Below are 20,859 nucleotides of genomic sequence, written 5' to 3'. Positions count from 1 at the left end.
CCGTGGATGCGAGAGACAATTTAGGAGGCAAATGAGCTTCAGGACATGCAGCCTGGATCCCAATGCTATGGATAGAATAAATTAGAACCCCCCCACCGAAAAAAAAGAAAAATAAAAAAAAAATTCCTCGCGTCAGATTTGATTTAAAAACATGTTCTCGTTGTCGTGAAAATATATACGCTGAACGAAGTGAAGAATTTTAAGTACGCAATTTATCCAACGAAGGGAAAAAAAATGTTATTAGATTATTTGTTTAATTAGAAACATATACAGTCTGACTAAAACTGTTTTTTACTACTGATATAATTAAATAACAAGAGAAACCCTTTTTTGTCTGACTAAAACTGCCATTCACTACTCTTGTGTATTTTTCTACTGATTTTTGCATAAAAATAAAAACAATTAGAAAATTACAAAAAAATAAAAAAAAATTTTTTAAATTTTAAAAAAATACAATAAAAAAAGTTCTGTCTGACTAAAAATGGTTATTACTACTCCTAAAAGATAAAAAAAATATGTATATAAATAAAAATAAAATTAAAAAAATTAAAAAAATAAAATAGTTGTCTGACTAAAAATAGTTATTACTACTGAATTAAATAACAAAAATTCTTTTTGGCTGACAAAAACTGTCTTTCATTACTTAAATATTTTGTTACCGATTTTCAAATAAAAATAAAACCTTTAAAAAAATAAAAAAAAAATAAAAAATAAATAAAAAAAAAATAGAATAAAAAAATAAACAAAAATATAAAAAAAACTTCTGTCTGCCTAAAAAATAAAAATATTTATTACTACTGAATTAAATAACAAAAATTCTTTTTGGCTGACTAAAACTGCCATTCACTACTCTTGTGTATTTTTCTACTGATTTTTGAATAAAAATAAATCCTTTAAAAAAATAAAAAAAAATAAAAAAAAAATAAATAAAAAAAATTAAAATACAATAAAAAAATAAACTACTACTGAATTAAATAACAAAAAATCTTTTTGTCTGACAAAAACTGTCTTTCACTACTTAAATATTTTGTTACCGTTTTTCGAATAAAAATAAAACCTTTAAAAAAATAAAAATAAATAAATAAATAAATAAAATAAACAAGAATACAATAAAAAAGTTCTGTCTGACTAAAAATCGTTATTACTACTGAATTAAATAACAAAAATTCCTTTTGTCTGACTGTAACTGCCTGTCACTACTTAAATACTTTGTTACTGATTTTCGACTAAAAATAAAAACAAAAACAAAATAAAAAAAATAAATAAATAAATAAATAAATAAATAAATAAAAAAAATAAACAAAAATATAATAAAAAAAAAGTTCTGCCTGACTAAAAATGGTTATTACTCCTAAAAAATAAAAAAATAAATAAATATAAACAAAAATACAATAAAAAAATAATACAATAAAAAAAGTTCTGTCTGACTAAAAATGGTTATTACTGCTGATACCTAAATTACTTAATTAAAAAAAATTTCTAACTATATTTTTTACAACTGATACTTAAATAACAAGAATTAAAAAGTTTTAATATGCAATAAAAATGAGTTCAAGTTTTTTTTTTTATGTATGCAGAAAGTATGAAAAACAACACTATACTATACAGAAGAGATAACAATGCGCGAATCTTTATGAATGCAATTCAGAATTAAAAAAATAGATGAAATTGACTAACGGAGTCTTAATAAATACACGCGAGTGTGAAAGTTTTAACTTTTAGAAAAACAGAAAAAAACAAAAAAAAAAAAAAAAAAGAAAGATTCAAAATCCTTCAAGCCTTCCTCAGCGTGAATGTAATTAAAATTTCACAGCCAGCTAACTTGAAAAGCTTCTTCAAGTGAAAAAGCTAGGATTAAATAAGAAAAATCTTGGACGTATTTCAAAAGAATTTACGGTATAACATTCTTCAATTTGAATATATATAACCATAGATTCACCTAAGGTTAGATAAAACAAATTTTTTTTTATTAAAAAAATATTTTTCTGATAAAAATTTCTTTTTCAAAATATTTTTTTAATGTATTAAAAATAGAGTATTTATTTCTAATTAAAAATCTATTAATTAAATTAAGAAACAAATTTTTTTTTTACCTCTAAGACAAAAATAAATTTTTTTTTCCTCTGAGTAAAATTTTTTCTAAGAGAATAAAATATTTGAAATATAATTATTTCCTTTTTCAATTGATATATTTTTCCATATTCATTTTAAGGAAATACAAAAAAAAACGTGAAAATTACAGAATTAAAGAAATAATTAACAAGTTTCGCGGGCCAATTTGTCTGCTAAGAAAAGAAAACAGAAACTCGCCGCGAAAAAGTATACAATGTCAGGAAACTTGTAAAAGTTGTAAATAGAATTTTAAATGAAAGTTACGGAAACGGGAGGGGAAAAAAATTTGCATGAAAGTATCGAGAGTACAAAATCTTGATATTCTCAACTGTTTCTTTGTATGCCGTCTAGGTTGTTGAAAATAAGAACAAGCCCTCTACTTTTAATCCTCTTTTAATCCTTCTTTTAGCCTCAAGACAAAGTTGAGCTTTCTATGGATGGAGACATCATATACAACTGTGCGAGAATATAAGAAAGAAAAAAAGAGAAATCGATGAAAATAAAAGTTACAAAAAAAACCACTAATTATTTTTTCGGCTTATTTTTTTTTTAATTTTATGAAAATAATAAAATTACTAAAAAAAAACCATTAATTATTTTTTCGGATTATTTATTTTTTTATATAAAAATTTTATAAAAATATAAAAAAGGTAAAAAGCCAATTTATGAATTTCAAAATTGTTAAACTGTATTTTTCAATTACAAATATTGGAAATAAATTCTATAGAATATATATATATATATATATGCAATTAAATTCAATCGAAAGATTCATGATTTAAAAGCTTTGAGCTAAAAAAATTAAAAATCAGAATTTATTTTTCAAAGTTTTAATAAATTTTTTTTTTTTTTTATTGAAATTGTGAATTTTGAACTGAAAAACTTTTTACAACTCGATATAATAATATTATAGAATTGTGGTCTTTCTTCTTCTTCTTTCTGTTTAATTAGATTAAATTTTATAACGGATTAATTGGCAACATGTGAGTTTGAAAATTTGATAAAAGTTGTTATGTTTTTTTTTCTCTCTCTTTCTCTTTCTCTCTTTCAAGACGATAACGAACTTAAAGCGCAGTAAGTATTTTATCTACGGGTCGTGTCTATATAAAACTCCTCTATACTACTTCTATTTTTTTGCGGTGGAAATAAACAGTTTTAGTCAGACATCCTGAAAAAGCGTTTGTATTTCCCAGTTCAATTTTTCTATTTGTCTTGTGAAGAGATAATTAACTGATTAGTAACGAACAAATATATCTCGAAGAGAATTAATTACATTTCCACTTTATAATATAACTTTCAAAAAAGAAATGAAAGAATTTTTATTTTTTTTGAAATTATTGAAAAAATTTCTTATCAAACTGATAAATACGAAAAGATATACTTTCAAATAATTCAAGATACATTTAGACACAAACATACATCTTAATTCACAAGTTATTCATCCCTTCACGTTATGTTTCAACAAAATGATAAAATTATTCCCGTACACACCGGAAGAAGGTTTTAAAAAAAATTACTTTCTGTCCAGATCGTAAAAATGTAGAAAACCCTAATTTTTTTTTTTGCACCCCTTCGCATGCAACGTTAATTAAATTTGTGTAACAAAACAAAAGACCTGAACGACGAAGAAGCACGCGCTCTCTTTTATACTCATAAATTTGAAAAACTCTTATTAACAGAGGACAAGATAATAAAAAGAAAGAAAAAAAAAATGAGTGCAAAGTAAAAATATACTTACTCGTCGACGAGAAGAAACTTGTCACCCTCATTGTGAAGACACTTTCCTTTGCTGGAGAGAACGTCCCTTGATATCACGATCGCTTGGCGTACACCGCTCTGGAACCAAGTGCCCTCCCAACGCGACGGAAACGTGCATTCTGAAACATAGAGGAAGACGACCCAACATTTGTAGATTACAGATAGAAATATATAGATATGCAAGATAAACTATACTATGTCTTTGTAGAAAATCTCCCCTGTATATGGCTCTGAGAAGAGAGAGAGACCTTTATTCAAGAATTATGGGGTCGTAATGGAGTAATTTAAAGGGGTTCGATCTCTCTCTCACTCTCTTGACTTTATCATTCTCGAAAATTATTATTATTATTAGCAACACACCACCGACAAAATGCACGCTACCAACATCCAATTTGTCAACTTTCTAATATAAATTTTTTTAAATAATTATGATAATGTAATATTATAATTCAAAATAATGATAAAATTCAAAAAACAAAAGATGGAAATTTTTATCGTTTTTTCGCTATTTTGATAGATTTAAACAGCCAAAATACCAATTTTGACCCCAAACGGATCGAACCACTAATTAGGGAACCCCTATCATAAAAAAATTCCCCAAAAAAATCAATTTTTCTTAGGCAGAATATTTTATTTCAATTTCTTGCACAAAATACACCTAAAAGTGTAGACAAAAATTGACAGCCAAATCCGAGTAGAGGAAGACCCTTATTAGCACCAAAATGTCGTCCAGGTCCAAAAAAAAATTTCCAAAAAAATTCAATTTTTCTTAGGCAGAATATTTTTTTGCAATTTCTTGCACAAAATACACCTAAAAGTGTAGAAAAAAATTGACAGCCCGATCCGAGTAGAGGAACACCAATTTTATGACCATTAAAGCGATTTTCGTAAAAAAAAAATTTTCAAAAAAATTCAATTTTTCTTAGGCACACTATTTTATTGCATTTTCTTGCACAAAATACATCTAAAAGTGTAGAAAAAAATTAACAGCCTGATCCGTGTAGAGGAAAACACCTGTTACCATTTTGTTTTACTGTTTCTTTAAATTTTTAATTTAGAAAAACAAGATTCTTTTGCTAAACGTCGAAAGGGTTTGAAAAATGTAAAATTTACACACAATTTTTTTGTGGTGAAAATAAAATAAATTTCGAGTTTGAAATAAATAATACAAACTAAAAATGAATTAATATTTAAAAAAAGAAGAAATTTTTTTTCTATTTTTAAATTACGTATAATTTTTATTTCTACATTAAATCTAATTACAGTGACATTATAACTTAAAAGGGAATTCGAATCCCTTTTGATTCTTATAATTTTCAAAAAGGGGCAACGTAATTTTGATGGGGAGAGGTAGTCATGTCGAATTGTCTCAAGACAAAAGGAGAATATTTGCAAAATGAGAATAAGATAATTTTGATAGAAGGGAGAAAGCTGTAAATCGAGTTTTCGAATACTCACAATTCTTCTTCATCATTCTCGAGATTCGACGCGATTCAAATCCTCCTCGAGAATGATAAAATGCTTATTTATACGCTTGGAATAAATTTCGGTGGTTGGTTATACTGTTTGCAGTACAATCGATCATTTTGCACTTCATATTTACATTTTAAAGAGCGTTATTGCTTTTTCAACATTATTTTTTAATGGGATTTTTTTTTATTTTTTATAAAAGTTTTATTTCGCCAAAAACATCGATGTATATTCAATCAGGATATAAATAATTATATTATTTTTACATTAAGAGCAGGTTATTGTAAGGCAGCGCCATCTACAGCGAAACTAATTCTTAACTCAAAAAAAAGTGACAAATTTTTATTTTCTTGTTTTTCGAGTCAGTATTGTTGATTTTCCTAAATTTTAGTTCCGATTTAGATGGCGCCACCTTACAAGGACCTGTCCTTAATATGGATTTTAAAAAAAATTAAATATAAGCTTATTTTGTATAATGAATTTAAAAATGGTGGGCAACAGTGGGATTTCATTATTGTCGTTATATAGTAGAGTGTACCATATTTTAACGACTTACGAGCCAAAGTTCTTCCAATCGAACGGGAAAATCTCGTTTGAGAGGGCCTTAATCAAGAAATTTTGGCGTCACGTGACGTTAACGCGGTGTCGGGGGTTCTTGGGTCGCGCCATTTCTAGGGTGAATTACAGCCTCACTGGGGGGTCGTTATATAGCGCGAGTGCGCCAGATCGTGAGAATAAAGCCCCCCTCTCCCCACTTCTTCCCTTAATTGCGAGCGTTCAAAAAAAAAAAATTTTATCGCCCTCTCTTTCTGTTTTTTAAAAAAACATTTTTTTTCACTTTTATATGTTTTAATGCTATTATTGAAAATCGAAGGTCATTGAACATTGATTTGAAAATTTCTCCAAACACAATTGATTAATTAACTAATTATTTGACCCATGTTGAATGTCAATGTCTTCACTGTATATGGCAATTTCCAGTGGCTGTCAACAAATCAGTAATTAATTAATTTGCAATTGTTAGGTGTGTCCTGTCGTCTGAATACAGATTAAATCTCTACCCGCGACTTAATCACTGTCGATAGTCGTATATACAGTTAATTAATTATCGAATTAATTCACATTCGAATCTGACAAAAATTATTTTTAATTCATATTTTTTAAATTATGAACTATTTTAATTTTTTTAGTGAATAAAAAGAGAGAGAGAGAGTGATCAAAATTATATATCGATTTTAAAAGTAATGAAAATAAAATATTTATTATTCTAACCGCGTATTGAAAGTTTCGAATATATGGGAGCGTTTCGCTTTGATTTTATTGCATTTCAACTATTTGAGCCGTGATTATAAACGGTCTCGTGCGTTGGTCGCGAACAAACCACGAATCGCAGATTCACCCTTTTCGCGCTCACAACTTTGCAATCGAGCATTTTCAAACCGTTAGGTATACATACGAACCACAGGCGAAAATAAATGTCGCGCGAGAAATGAGAGTGAGAGAGAAAGAGAGAGGGAAATATATATATGGGACGCGCGGTTCAACTTCGATATTGATTTCGGCGCTTGTTAGACTAATAGCTTGTAATCTCCTTCCAAGCTGGACCATTACTAACTGTCAGTAAGTTGATGCAAATATGGCTCTTGACGTTTGACCCTTTAACTTAATATCTCATCTAATTAGCATTTAACACTCAGAGAGAGAAAATAAATTATCAGTATTACTAAAATAGAAATATTATTTTTATTTTCTATTTAGATAATAAAAAATAATAAAATATACCAAAAATAAATCCTTACCGCGTTTATTCACGTGTAGAATTTTTTGCCAGGGCTCAGATCGGGGTCGGATTAGGCTGCCCTATTAGGGAATTGCCGCGCCTGATTTGTCCCTAATTAGGAAATCCCTATTTTTATGGTCGCCCTGATCAGACGCGGCGTTTCATTTCCTAATCGGGCCCCGATCAGGGCCTTGGCAAAATTTCTGCACGGACTGTTTTATACGAATTTGGAGCTTCCTGACGTGGGCCCTGCCAGGACCCTTTCAAAAATTTCGGCACAGGAAATATAATAATAGTTATTTTTTTATGAACGCGCCGTAATTGATGCACTTACCCTAGTAGTTTTTGTAATTTGAAAATTTCTAGTTTTAAAATTTCAAAAAAAAGGAAAAATGTAAAAAAAAATTTGATTAAATTTTAAACGTAGAAAACAAAGGATGTGCAAGAAGCGTGGGATCGATGACAGTCGTGGGGTAGTTATATATATATTTGAAAAAACGATTATCTCGTGGATGATCCCGCAGGGAGGACCTGTATAATGTCTTTTCGGATGCAGTGTATCAACTCCCTGGTTCCATGAACACCATATGCGATCTAGAATTTATACTATATACATTCATGAAAAAAAGGGGACGAATTTGAACAGGGTTCTCGATCGCAACTTTCCACACGATAACTCGCGATTCAAGTTATAACACAGCTCCATTTTCTATTCTCTCTCTCTCTCTCTGTATATATATTCTAAAAATTTGTCCTCTCTCTCTCTCTTTTCTCATCGCTGGATTAAAGCTAGATGGATCAGGGCTTTTTCGAAAGCACGCGCCCCGGTTAAGCTCACACAACGTTTTACATCCGGTAGTAGTGTGTTTCAAAAATCCCTCAGGGATCCAGTCATAGGTGTATTTAGATATACAAAAAAAAAATAAAATAAATCCCAACAACGGCCGATATTCGATTTCTCATCGACCAAAAAAACTCACTATTATTAAAAGAAAAAAAAAAAATGTTATATGAATGCTAAACTAAATTATTTCCCGTTTCATTCGATTTTTTAAAATTAGATATCCTTTTTCATTATATGTCTTTTTGACGTGTGTTATAGTTTGGTTATTTCAAGATTTATTCAAGACTAACTTCAACAAAAGGATTATTATATTATATAGACCCGATCAATCTTCATTATAATATTAAACCATAGAGAGAGAGAGAGAGAGAGAGCGGATGAAAGATGGAAATTAAGGCTCGCCATTTTGGGAATTAGATTTCCGTTTTCACGTATAATCAAATAAGCTCGGCTTACAAATCCCTTGATATATCACGAAGTAATTAAACCCGTCAATTAGCTCAGCCAAAAAAAAAATAAAAAATAGAACAATCCTTGTCAGATTGAATTACAAAATTATTTTCATTGCCTTATATTATATTTTAAAATAGAATAAATTATTTTTCAAAAAATTAATTATTAAAATAAATTATTAAAATTTAATTAATTTTTTTCAGGAAAACAGGAAAAAAATTTACAGTATCAAAAATTTATTAATGGGAACCCGATCGGGGCCACAGAAAAAGACATTTCAGTTCGATTAAAATCGGGGCCCGACTAGGGCCTGGTTTGGCCCCGGTCCCCTGTTTCAGCTAGGTCAGAGCCAGGATACAAACGCGCCGTAATAGAATAGAATCCCGTGTAGAAATTGCCCTATCAGGGCCCTAATAGGGAATGAAACGCTCCACCTGATCAGGGCCAAATGTGGATTTCCTAATCAGGGCCACATTAGGCGCTGCTATTCCCTAAAAGGGCAGCCTGATCCGGCCCCGATCTGGGCCCTGGCAAAAAAATTCCAAATTCGAATAATCAATTCTGAATTTTTAAAAACATAATTTCTCTTTATAAATTCAGCATAAAACTAATTTGTTTGCTTTAATCATATAACTGTTTATTATTACTGTAATTAAATATTTTACTAGCCAGGAAAGATTTAATGTTATGCGCAAATAAATAATAAAAATAAAACGTTGAATTAGAGAGTAGATTAGTAGAATTACCAACTACTTAACTGGGGGGTAAATAAATAACGAAGGGTGGTTATATATCAATGAAAGGAAAAGGTCTCTCTCTCTCTCTCTTTCTCTATATACCCGAAAATTGGAGATTGTTCAGAAGAAGGGCTGCTCCCTAGGGGGTCGTCGTATAGTCATTTTACGTGCCATTTCAATCCTTGACGTTGTCGTAGTCATCATAATATCGAAAGTGCGCAAACGAAGGGTGAGAACACTGTGTGTGTGTGTTTTTTTTTTCCTTTTTTTTTTGACCTTATGGGCGTCGTCAATGTGTCTGTGATTAATGCCCTCGATTCTTCTGTCACCGTTGTCGGTAGACTTTCACTGACTTTTGTCTTCGGAACCCCCTCACCTATCTATAGTTTGTTCACTTGACGTCCTCTTTGATCGTAAATACATTTCCCATTGTCCTGTCCAATTCACGACAGCTCTCAGGATGTGAAAATTAAAAAAAAAAAACCACCACTCTTCATTTTCTATTCATATGAGTAACCTTCTATAAATTATTTCTTTTATATAATACTCATCTTCAAATCATTCCTTTCATTGTTGTCTTTTATTATTTTTATAACTAATATTATCATTATTTTATTATTTTTTACTCTTATTATTATTATTATTATTGTTATCATTGTTATTATTCTATTCATTGTTTTAATTATTTTTTTCATTTTTATTATTATTATTGTTATTACTAAATTATTTATTTTCTTAAGTAGAAAATATGTTGAATAAAAAAATAGAAGGATGACAAAATCCGCAAGCGTAGTAATATTAACTTTCGTCCAAGTCTCGCGACCTGATGGCTGACAGCTGTCAATGATAAAGGATCGTGAGAGAAAGAAAGAGAGAGTGCACAAGCTTTTGCTGCATTGGCTGTCAAAAATGTCTCGCCCCTTTCCATTCTTTTCTATACATGTGTGGTTACATATCTATAGATGGCTGACAGTAATTCACTTGAGTTGTCAAGGACTCGATATAGAATCACTTTGCTAAGGGAAATTCTTGGCAACATATTATCCACGCTTTACCAATTTTTTCTTTTTTATTTCCTTCTTGTTATAGTTTGCTATTGAAATACTGTCATTTTATTTTTTTTAAAAAAAGAATCAAAATCGTTACTGATTTAATTAAAATTCTATTTTTTTTATCAGCGATTGATAAAACAGTAAATGGTTTATCAGTCGGTAAAACAGTGAATTCTGTTTTATCGATAATACTCAGCTCTATTTTATCACTAAAGCACTGTTTTATCAGCAATTGATAAAACAGTAAAAGCTTTATCAATCGGTAAAACAGTGATTCTATTTTACCAGCGGTAATACTGTATTTTATCAGTACAGCACTGTTTTATCAGAAATCGGTAAAGTATTCAACTACTTTATCAACGATCGGTAAAACAGTCAAAAACTGTTTTATCATCAATCGGGTAAGCAACAATTTTGATTTTCAGTGAAATATGACTGAAATTTCTTTTTCTTAACATTTATTGATTCACATATGAAAAAATATATTTTCTAAATAGTAAAAAATGTTGAATTATAAAATTGGAAAAGTTTTATTTCCAATTTTACGATTTTTACTATAATAAAGACACTCGATTTATTTACAGTTCGTAAATCATGATGGCAGAGAAAAATTCCTTCTCGAGAATGAGAGAGAGAGAGAATACAGCTTATGTCGTGTCATTTCGTTGGGATAGTGTTAAAGACGTCGTGGTTGTCGTCAACGACTATATACGTACGACGTTCCTTCGGGACGCGACTTTCTAAAGAAATTAGAGCAGGCGTTTGGAAAGAACCGGAAGAAGAGGTGAAAAATTGTTGCTACTGTAAGTGTCGTTGACCGGAAAAAGAGATTGCCAAGTTAAAGCTTTTTTACTCCTCTCTCTACATATATCTCTAAAATTGGTAATGTTTTTGAATTTTCGTCATTGACGCAAAAAAGTGATACAAATCTTATAAATTAGAAGAACAATTACTTCCCTTAAAAAAACTATATATTATAAACAATAATTATTGTTTCAAAAGAATGCGCGACGTTTGATAAATATTGATTTTGTGGAAATTGCTTTCCAGCCTGTTTCGGGGTTGATTTGACAAAATTGGTAGATTTTTTTCTACTCTTTTTTTTGCCCCCAATAAAAAAAAAAATCGGAAAAATGTTCAAACGCCATTGAAAGTGACACCATTTGTTCACGAATTCGTTAGTCCCTTTTATAGTGCCGCGTGACATCTATATATATACATATATTGGTAGTTTTAGCCGTGTTGATGCCGTGCTACAATCTTGATCAGTATAAAATCGTTACATTCAACGACAAACAGACAGAGATTGCTTCACATGTTAACAACAATCAAAGCATTAAAAGGTAAATGTGGAGGATGAGAAAAAAGAACTTTTTTTCAAACAAATCTAATTTGAGTAGAAAAATTTATGTACTATTTTTAGTATTACTAATTTCTACTTTGTAAAAAATAATAATTGTTGAATAATATATTTTGTGGAAATAATTTTTTTTCAGTTTCAACATTCTTGTGTGTTGAAGCCACAAATTATCTAAACGTGTAGTATATGAAGTTATACATAAGACTTTGACGCTTGCGAGACTTTGAACGAGAAATGACGGAGAGAGGAGAGAGAGAACGGCACTCAGGATTCAATAACGGAAGTTTGCCAAACTAGGAGAGTATAAGGAATGAGAGATAGGAAGGCGTTGAAGAATGTTGAACGCCTTTAGAAGTGAAAATAGTTCATGATGCATGATCTTCTTGTAAAATTATTGCTTTCAGTATTAAATATCGTACGCTTTTTAAGGGTTTCAAATCTACAAAAAATAACACTACTTTTTATAAAGAATTTTTTTTTGAAAAATTCACCCTTTTTTCGAAAAGAGGATGATCTTTAAAAATAAGTCTTTCATTAAATTCAATGTTGAAAACTTTGAAGCATACACATCGATATAGGAAATATATATATATATATATATATATATACACTATTGTTTCACGAGAAATCAGCACCTGGTTGTCCCCAGAATAATGGAGGAGTCTTGGAAAGACATAAATCGAGTTTAGAGCAGTGGAAACGGAGAGCGCGCAAAGAAAAAAAGAAAAGTTAACATCGAATGTGATTGTATATACTATACTTTTTATTTTTTATTTTCCAGCTAACAATAAAAGAAGCTAAAATAAATATCAAACAAGGTTTTTCTATTTTCCTTTTGCGTGGAAAAAATTTCTATTTTGAGAAAAATCTTCTTCTACAGATTTTTCTATTTTTTTAAACTATTTCTAAAAATGAAAATATTCTTTTAAGAAAGAAAACTATTTTGAAAACCATTTTCCAGAAGACGGATTTTGTTTTGGAAAATGAATTTTAGAAATTTTATAATCGGAAAAATTTCATATAAATATCAGTTTCTATTGCGTCGACGACGAAAGTTTTCTTAATGGTATTTGAAACTACAGGGATTTTGCGTTGTAATGATTCTCATGTGATTTTCGAAAGGGATTGAAATACCACGTATGCGCGTGAATCGTTAAAGAAATCTGCATTTTCGAGTGTACGTCGAGATACAAATATACAAAGTGCTAAATAGACGATGAACTTCACTCCAATGCGACAATGGATTGTATATTTGCTTGAAACACGGGATTTTCTGCTACTCACGATTTGCATAGAAACGTAGACAATTCACCATCCATCCCACCCGTTCCCCTTCTGCGCGTCTCTCAAACTCATTTGCATTTTTCCGGGATACACCAGATTAAAAGAACCGTATCTACACTCTCAACGATAGACAATTTAAAAAAAGGAAACTAGCATATTTTATAATATAATTTATAATTTATAAAAATCAGTTTCAGATGAAAATAATAGAAAATTTTGTATTATAGAATTGTATATTATAAGTTTACTTATAAAAGAAGATTCTTGATTCAAAGCGATGAAATTCGAGGCGTCGTAGGAATAAATAAATAAATATAAATAATCAAATGAGGCCACTGAATTTTTCTAGAGATAGAAAAGCGCTCAGGTAAAAAGTTTGACATAGAGAGCTTTTCCAATTTAATTCTTTATATTGAAAATCTTCAAGCCCTCTAGGCTTAACTTTTTTTTCGTCTCTTCTTTTGGTGACAATTTTCTCTTTTTTTTCTGTATTTATTACATTTTTGTCACGTACGGGAAAGAGTTTGGAAAAATCTCTCTTTCTCTCTCTCTCGGCATATTCAATCGGTTATAATTTTCTCTCTTTTGTTTCACCAAGTTTCTTTGTGTGTGCCATTTTGTAATTTTGCAAAACTTCTTAAATAAATCAACAATTCAATCTATGTCTCTGAGTAGACATGAACGACAGATATTTTATTATTGAATACCATAAATATGGATTGTCTGGCTTTATTTCCGCAGAGTACTCTCTTCGTTTCACCAGACAATCGAATAAAAGGAATTTTATTGTACTCCAGAAAGTAAACCTTAGGAAAGAGAGTTCCCTTCAAGTCTCCTTTTCTTCTTCCTCTTCTTCTTCTTCTTCTTCTTCTTCTTTCAATCAATTTCTTTTTGCTTCCGATATTTAGACACTTATCTTACTTTTTTCAAATTTTGACTAAAACTTTATATTTCAAAATTATTTTGTATTTAAAATTATTACAAAAATAATAAATATTTTCCAGGTTAAAAAAGAATAGGGAAAAAAAAACAGTTTTCCTCTTTAGGAAAATATATTTTTAAAAGGGATCAACATAATTAGCACCAACCTCAAAGCTCACCTAGAACTGCGTGTATTTTGTCAGCAACCACAGTCAAGTCTCTAAGGCCAAATAAATTAGGTTTTGATGGACGCGCGTAATATTCGCGTTGCTTTAATATTTACTCTTTCTCTCTCTCTCTCTCTCTGTCTCTCACTTTTGCCTCTTGTGAAAGTATCTTTGCGACTCATCTGAAGAGGATGAAAACAGAGTTCATTTTCCAAATGGACTCGACTGTTTGAAACCATCCTTTCAGTTATATACCTGCGAGATGTAAATCTTGGGTGTTTCTTGTTTGGCGAAACAAAAACGCAAAGAAAAAAAAAAAAAAAAAGAAAAAATAGAGAAATAAAAATGAAAAGGGTGGAAAAAAGGGCAAACATGAGAACCCAAAATTTAAATCCCCCAACGTCTATGCGAGGAGCTGCTTTGAATTACATATATACAATGAGGAGACTTTTACATTCGCACATTGCTATACATTAAAAAGTGCCATATAAGTATTTTAAAAATCCACATTTTCTAAATTTGAATTAGTAAAAAAAATTAACTTTTTGTTTTCGAATTAGTTTTCGAAAGTTAATGTTAAATTTTACTAATTCAAAAGCAAAAAAATTTTAATTATATAAAAATATTTTCATTTCTGAATAATCAAAAAAAAAAAATTAATATTTTTCTTTTTAATTATTCATTCCTTTTTTAATTTTACATATCCTCGACTTTGTTTTAATTCAAATCATATGCTTTTTACGAATTTGAAATGAAATTAAAAATTTTTAAATTCTTTTTTACTACGGAATATATATACATTAAATAAAAGGAGGGCGAAATTTTAAAAACTGGCATTGTGATTTCTGGTCACGTTAAAAACATATATATATATGGAACAAAGGTTCAATAACGTTATTTTTCCTTTTTCCTTCAAAATTAAAGTTCTGACACTCTTGATATATGAAATGTTTCCGCGGTTGTAATTAATAGTTCAAAATGTAGGAAACAAGATGTACAATATCTGTATTATATATAGAGACGATAAAAACTTACAGATAAAAATAAAAAAAAAATTATGATTGCAAACTGATTTACTGATGATGAAAATTAATTTTAAAACAAAAATAATGAAGAATTAATGACAGAATTTTATTTCTTTAAAAGAAATTTCTGAAAAATACAAAGATAAAAAATTACCGACACAGAAATTTACTTTGCCGACTGATGGTAAAGAAATTTTTTTTTTGGAAAAAGAAAATACAAAAATTATCGACACAGGAATCTACCTTACCGACTGATATTAAAACAGTTTTTTGAAAAATGAAAATATAAAAATTACCGACGCAGAAATCTACCTTACCAACTAATGGTTGATAATTTAAGTTAGATAATACTCATAGTGTACATTTTGATAATGCAAAATTGTAGGATTTGTAATCAAAATTAAAAAACTTTGAGAAAAACATTTAACCTGAACTTTTATTAACAGAAACTAATCTAACCGAAAAACATATATTTATTAATAAAGTTTAGTCATCACTATTATCGCATTTAGGAATATAATTAGAGAAAGTAAATTGTTGTTGTTTTTGGGAAAAAGAAACTTTTTTTTGAACGAACATTATTTTCCCTCTAGATATAGAAGTTCTTTTGTTCTTTTTACATGATAGATCTGGCCACAAGTTTAATTAATAAATCTCCAGACTGTAACATTAATTTCTCTTGGCGTGGAAGCAGACACGCAATTTTGAACGCAACACCCTGTGTACGCACCTGCCCACCCTCATACATTCCCACCTTCTTCGCACCCCCTCTCTCTCTCTATTTCTCTCTCATTCTCTCTTTCGTTTCTATTCTCCCTCGTCGAGCCTCATCGAGCGTGTAGGAGAGAAAAACACTTATTCATACACGAAAATTTCTATATATATATATGAACAGAAGAGGGTTGGCACTCTCCAGGGAGGCAGAGCGAAAGGATTGAGGGGTCGCGAAACGAGGAAGTCGAGATTTCACGTCCTTATACATTCGTGGAAGGTTTTTTTTTTTTTGTCAAATTGAGGACCTCCAGGGCGCCATGTTAGCACTGCTTTTTTCTATATATATAAAAGGGGGTGGTGATTCTGCAGAGAGGGAAAAAACAGAGTTTAAAAGTACGGACCAAGGGCGGAAAACGCAAGAGAGTGAGAGAGAGAGGGGCAATGTGACGCGAAGGGGGTAAAGAGCTTTATAAAAGAGGATTAGGCAAGCCCAAAATGAGATTTAAGCCGACCTACGTTCTGCTCGATCGGTTCGGGACTTTTGAAAACTATCCGGATTCCGGAAAGGAATGGGCGGTTGTAAGTTCGCTAACCTGGAACTAACTTTTGCAGGAGGAGAATAAAAAAAAAGAACGCAAAAAAAGAGAAACAAAAGAGAGAGAGAGAAGAAAAAAGTCTATTGGAAATAGTACACCGAAAAAAATAAAATCTCCAAATGAGAATAAAATTCCTCTCATAAATTACTTTTACATTTTATTTTCAATATACGAATATTCATCTACAAAAAGGAGGATTTTTATTCTTTATTTGAGAATATTTATATTAAAGGATAACTTTTAATCTTTTCTCTTTGATTGAATTTATTCATTTGCATTTAAGATTTTTTTTCTATAATTGAGATTATTCCTCTCAAAATTAAACAAATTTATGCTGTAAAAAAGATTTTTAAAGTTTTATTTTGTTTTGTTGTGCGCATCTTCAGACTTATTCACAAAGTGACAGTTCAAAATAAAATGGACACCGAGCTGAAAAACGTATTATTTGAAATTGGACTCGGAGATTACGTTTCCAGTTTTGAAAGTAATTGAATTTTTATAACTTTTTGTTGACTCTTTAAATTAACTTTCTTGTTGCTAAATTACGTTTTATAGATAATAAGGTTCTAAATCTTCAAACGTTGAAGCAAATTCAAAAAGTCCCTTTCCTGCTGCACGAATTAATTAAACCTATTGGAGATTTGGCAATTCTTTTATCCCGTTTAGAAGAAATTCAAAAAGCCGAGGTAACATAAATGAAAAATTTAAAGTAAATATAAATAAATAATATTAATAAATGATCGATTTAATGTGAGTTTTAAAGGTTAACGGCGTAAATAATAAACTTTCATGTAACTCAAAAATATTAAATCTCAAAATGTTGGAAACTTTTTGAATTCGGTATATCTCACGTTCTATTTGAAAAAAAAACTTCGTTTTAGTTTTGAAAAATTTATAATGAAAAATCGAAAATAATATATTTGGTGTTTTCCATGAATTCTTAAATAAAAAAATATTTAAACAATTTTACTTATGTTTTAATTTGTCAATCCAATTATAAAATTAAAAAGGTCAAAATAATCTTCAAAACTTTCTGTTTAATAATAGATTTTTTCAGGATTATTAAGAAGAAGGTTTTAAGATTATTTTGATCTTTTTATTTCTGAAATTGGACTAACAAATTAAAAGGTAAGTAAATTTACTTTGAAAAAGTCATGTAGCATCGATCAATTAAAAAAAAATAATTAAAATATAAGTTTACTAAAAACGAAAAATAAAATAAATATATAAAATAAATATTGCGTGCTTTTCCTAGAATGATCACTCTGAATTTTCCAATACCAAGAATCCAAACGATTTCGCAGATCCTTCACTTTTAAATGATGATCTATTGCGAGAAATAAATGAAAATTATATTGTACAACCTGGATGCAGCCAGGATATTCTATTTCATAAAACACCCAGCGGTAACCAACAAATTATTAAAAGTCTTCTACAGTCCAATAGTAGCAAAGATATTCAAATTATTGAACAAACTGTACAATCAGAACTCAACTGGAATCAAGACACTGAAAATATTGAAAAACTTGTAAACTCTATCTGTAGTGACAAAACTGAAATTGTTGACAATATTGGACAACCCAGCTGCAGTAGAAAAAGAGATAAACAGACACCAAGAGAAAGTAAATCTAAGCGCGTTTGCAAATGGATTGTGAGTCAAGAAATTTTGCAAATTGTAAGATTTGATTTTTAAAAATTTTTGTAAAACTTCCTGCAAACAACCTTTTAGAAGGACTTTTTTCATTTAAAAAAATACTTTAATACTTAATACTTTAATATTATAAAGATATTTTTGTTTCTAGAACCTTGAGGATTTATTAAAAAATTCTAGTAAAGGAAGGACCATCTTGCAATTTTATCAACAAAATAAATTATTGAATTCACAATCTCGTTCAATTTTGATTCACATTGTTGGTGAGAAATTGTTAGAGCTGAACAGGAAGTAGGTTTAATAATTAACTAAATTATTTTTAATTTGTGTATATCTAATTATTAAAATAGTAATCATGAAAATAAAATTTATTTTCTTTTTTACACACAGCCCCAGTGCAAACGATTATGAACAAGTTGACACAAAAATTAGGCAACTATTTCCATCGGAACCTCAAGTGAGTGTGATAAAGTTTTATGGAATTTTCTAAATTATATACGATTTGAAGTGAAAATTAAAAAAAATTCATTTTTTTTATTTTTGAACCGTTTTCTGAGCACATCTGTAGAATAAGAAATAAGAACCAATATAAAAATTCTGACCTCGGATTTTTAGTTATAAAACCTTTTCTTTTCTAGTTCGTTTATTTTATACGTGCAAAAGTTAATGGTAAAAATCAAAAAAATCACGAAGGAAAGTTGCCAAATTATATTAGAAACGTAAAATATCGCAATGCCAAGTTACTACACCAAGAAGGCGTAGTAGATACTGAAGATTCGGATGAAGCAGAAGTGAATGTTGAATCGAAAGTGAGCAATGACGTGTTAAATGCAGATGGATGGTTGAAAGAAAATTTAGAACCCTGGTCTGAAGTCGAAAAGAAATGGAAATCCACACATCATTTTCGTTTAAACAGTCTGACCTCATCTGAAAACACATTTCTGCCAATTAGTCAATATTATGAAAACTATAAGGTCCTCAGATTAGTGTTAGGATACACTCTGCTTGAAGCAGATTTCGAATTGAGATATCCAAACTCCGTTCAAGCATTATCTTCTGATTGGAACCTAAAACAAGCAGCATTACTAAAATTGATAGGACTAGAATGTCATTCTGCAGAAATAAAAGATACTATTGACAACTTTAAGTCATTTACAAACGGTATACTAGAATATTTTACACTTTGTATGAATAATACTGATTCCTAGTTTTACATTTTATTAAATATCACATATTTTTAGATGAAAAAGATAATTTACTTTTTCAACTGCTGCCTTACCTATTTCCTAAGCAGCCAAAGTCAAGGGGTAAAAAAAGTCAGTCGATTACACCCCGTCCAACGCAAATAGAATCTCAAGAAGCTTTTATTCTCCATGTGAAAGTATGTTAGGAAAATTTTTATGTTTTTGTAAAAAAGCATAATAAAAAAACAATCAAACAATTGAGCTGCCGGATCAAAGAAGGGCACATAACCCATTTGAATTACATTGGTTATGTGCCCTTCTTTGATCCGACAGCTTAATTAATTTAATTATCTTAATTATTTAATTTAATTAAATTTAATTAATAAAAAATTAAATTAAAAAACAAATAATAAATCATTTTGCATTGTAGTCACCTAATGACATTGATCCTGCCATAATGAGACGATTAAATCAAATGAAAAAAAAAGAGAAACTTCAACCTTTCATTCTATGTGTTGGAACAACTCGTGCAAAATTGTCAAGAAGTTATTGTATTATCGACACCATCAAGTACGAATTCCCCAACTTGAAAAAAGCTTTCGACGTTTGCTTTAAAGCCATCTTTGCTCTTCATACGGAATATTCACAAGAAGCTTATCAGCCTTGGCTCTTTGTTCAACAAGCTCTATACGATATTTTTACAGAGTATGATAAGAAGAGCGCAAATATTTCGACAATGGTGGGCAATTTTAAAACTTTAGTGAATATTCAGCGTACAACTGAAATTGTAAATTTAGAAGAGCATTAGAACGACATTAACTTTTGCATTAGAATTTGTTAATACTTTAATTTCTCTAAAACGGAATTTGAAGTGATATCGTTTTTATTTTCATCGTATTAAATCTTACAATACTCGAATTAAAATTAACAAAATGGTCTACTCGTGTTTCGCGTGTAAACATTTTCAATGCCTCAATGTGGACAACTTAATTTTTCATATAAAACTTTGTCACAAATCAGTTGATATATATAGATGTACAAACTCTAATTGTTTAAGATCCTATAAGAGTTTAAAATCGTTCATAAAACATTTCAAGGATAAAATATTACATTCCGAATACTCAGAAGTCGATAAAGGTAATTCCTCTTCCTCAGTTTTCATTAAAATGAATTTTGATGATAAAACTAGCACTGATTCCATTTCTTTTTGTGATAATGACAATGATAAGTTTGAGGATAGTTCGAAAAATGTAGAGTACAATCCTACCAATATTGAGCTTAAGGAAGACGTAGCAGATGCTGCTCTTTTATTTACGTCAAAACTATATTCATCTAGTATAGTGACTCGTAGCACAGTGCAAACTGTAGTGGAAGGTGTTTCAGAATTGTTAAGTGGTCCTTACATTTCATTTCTTGAAAAAAAAGTTTTAAATATTTTAAAATCAAATTCTGTGCCTGATAAAGACATTTTAGATATTCAAACTGGTTTTCAAACCATTTCAAATCCTTTCGATGGTCTAGAAACTGATTATTTGAGAATTCAGGCTTTCAAGGAAACGGGCATGTACATTGAACCAGAACCATATATCATTGGATCTGAATATGATACTAAAAAAGATGATCAAACAACACAACTTCAGCACTGTAATGTGTATGGTCAACATATCCCAATGAAGGAGGTTCTATCTCGTTTTCTTCAATTGCCTGGAGCACTCGAAAGTATTTTGAAAAATCTTGAAGAACTTTATAAA

At 29.6% G+C, this 20,859-nt stretch overlaps 2 protein-coding genes across 3 annotated transcripts in view; one reads left to right on the top strand and one right to left on the bottom strand.

Moving 5' to 3' along the window:
* LOC127282706 (uncharacterized) overlaps positions 1 to 20,859 on the bottom strand; it is a 162,621-nt gene that overhangs the window by 59,920 nt on the left and 81,842 nt on the right. For both annotated transcript variants that reach the window (XM_051307140.1, XM_051307141.1), the window contains one exon: positions 3,851 to 3,989. In XM_051307140.1, the coding sequence (XP_051163097.1) occupies positions 3,851 to 3,989 (139 nt within the window). The remainder of the gene's footprint in view (positions 1 to 3,850; positions 3,990 to 20,859) is intronic.
* On the top strand, positions 16,651 to 19,925 carry LOC127282709 (uncharacterized). The gene is made up of 8 exons (XM_051307143.1): positions 16,651 to 16,757; positions 16,829 to 16,959; positions 17,529 to 17,948; positions 18,076 to 18,215; positions 18,315 to 18,381; positions 18,563 to 19,085; positions 19,166 to 19,305; positions 19,539 to 19,925. Exons 1-8 carry the CDS (start codon positions 16,691 to 16,693, stop codon positions 19,914 to 19,916), a joined length of 1,866 nt encoding a protein of 621 aa, XP_051163100.1. The 5' UTR covers positions 16,651 to 16,690; the 3' UTR covers positions 19,917 to 19,925.

This window comes from Leptopilina boulardi, unplaced genomic scaffold (genome assembly GCF_019393585.1).
Source record: "Leptopilina boulardi isolate dan_hultmark-lab unplaced genomic scaffold, ZJU_Lbou_2.1 LbouV2_302, whole genome shotgun sequence".
Taxonomy (NCBI): Eukaryota; Metazoa; Arthropoda; class Insecta; order Hymenoptera; family Figitidae; genus Leptopilina; species Leptopilina boulardi.
This window is presented reverse-complemented; position numbering and strand designations above follow the sequence as displayed.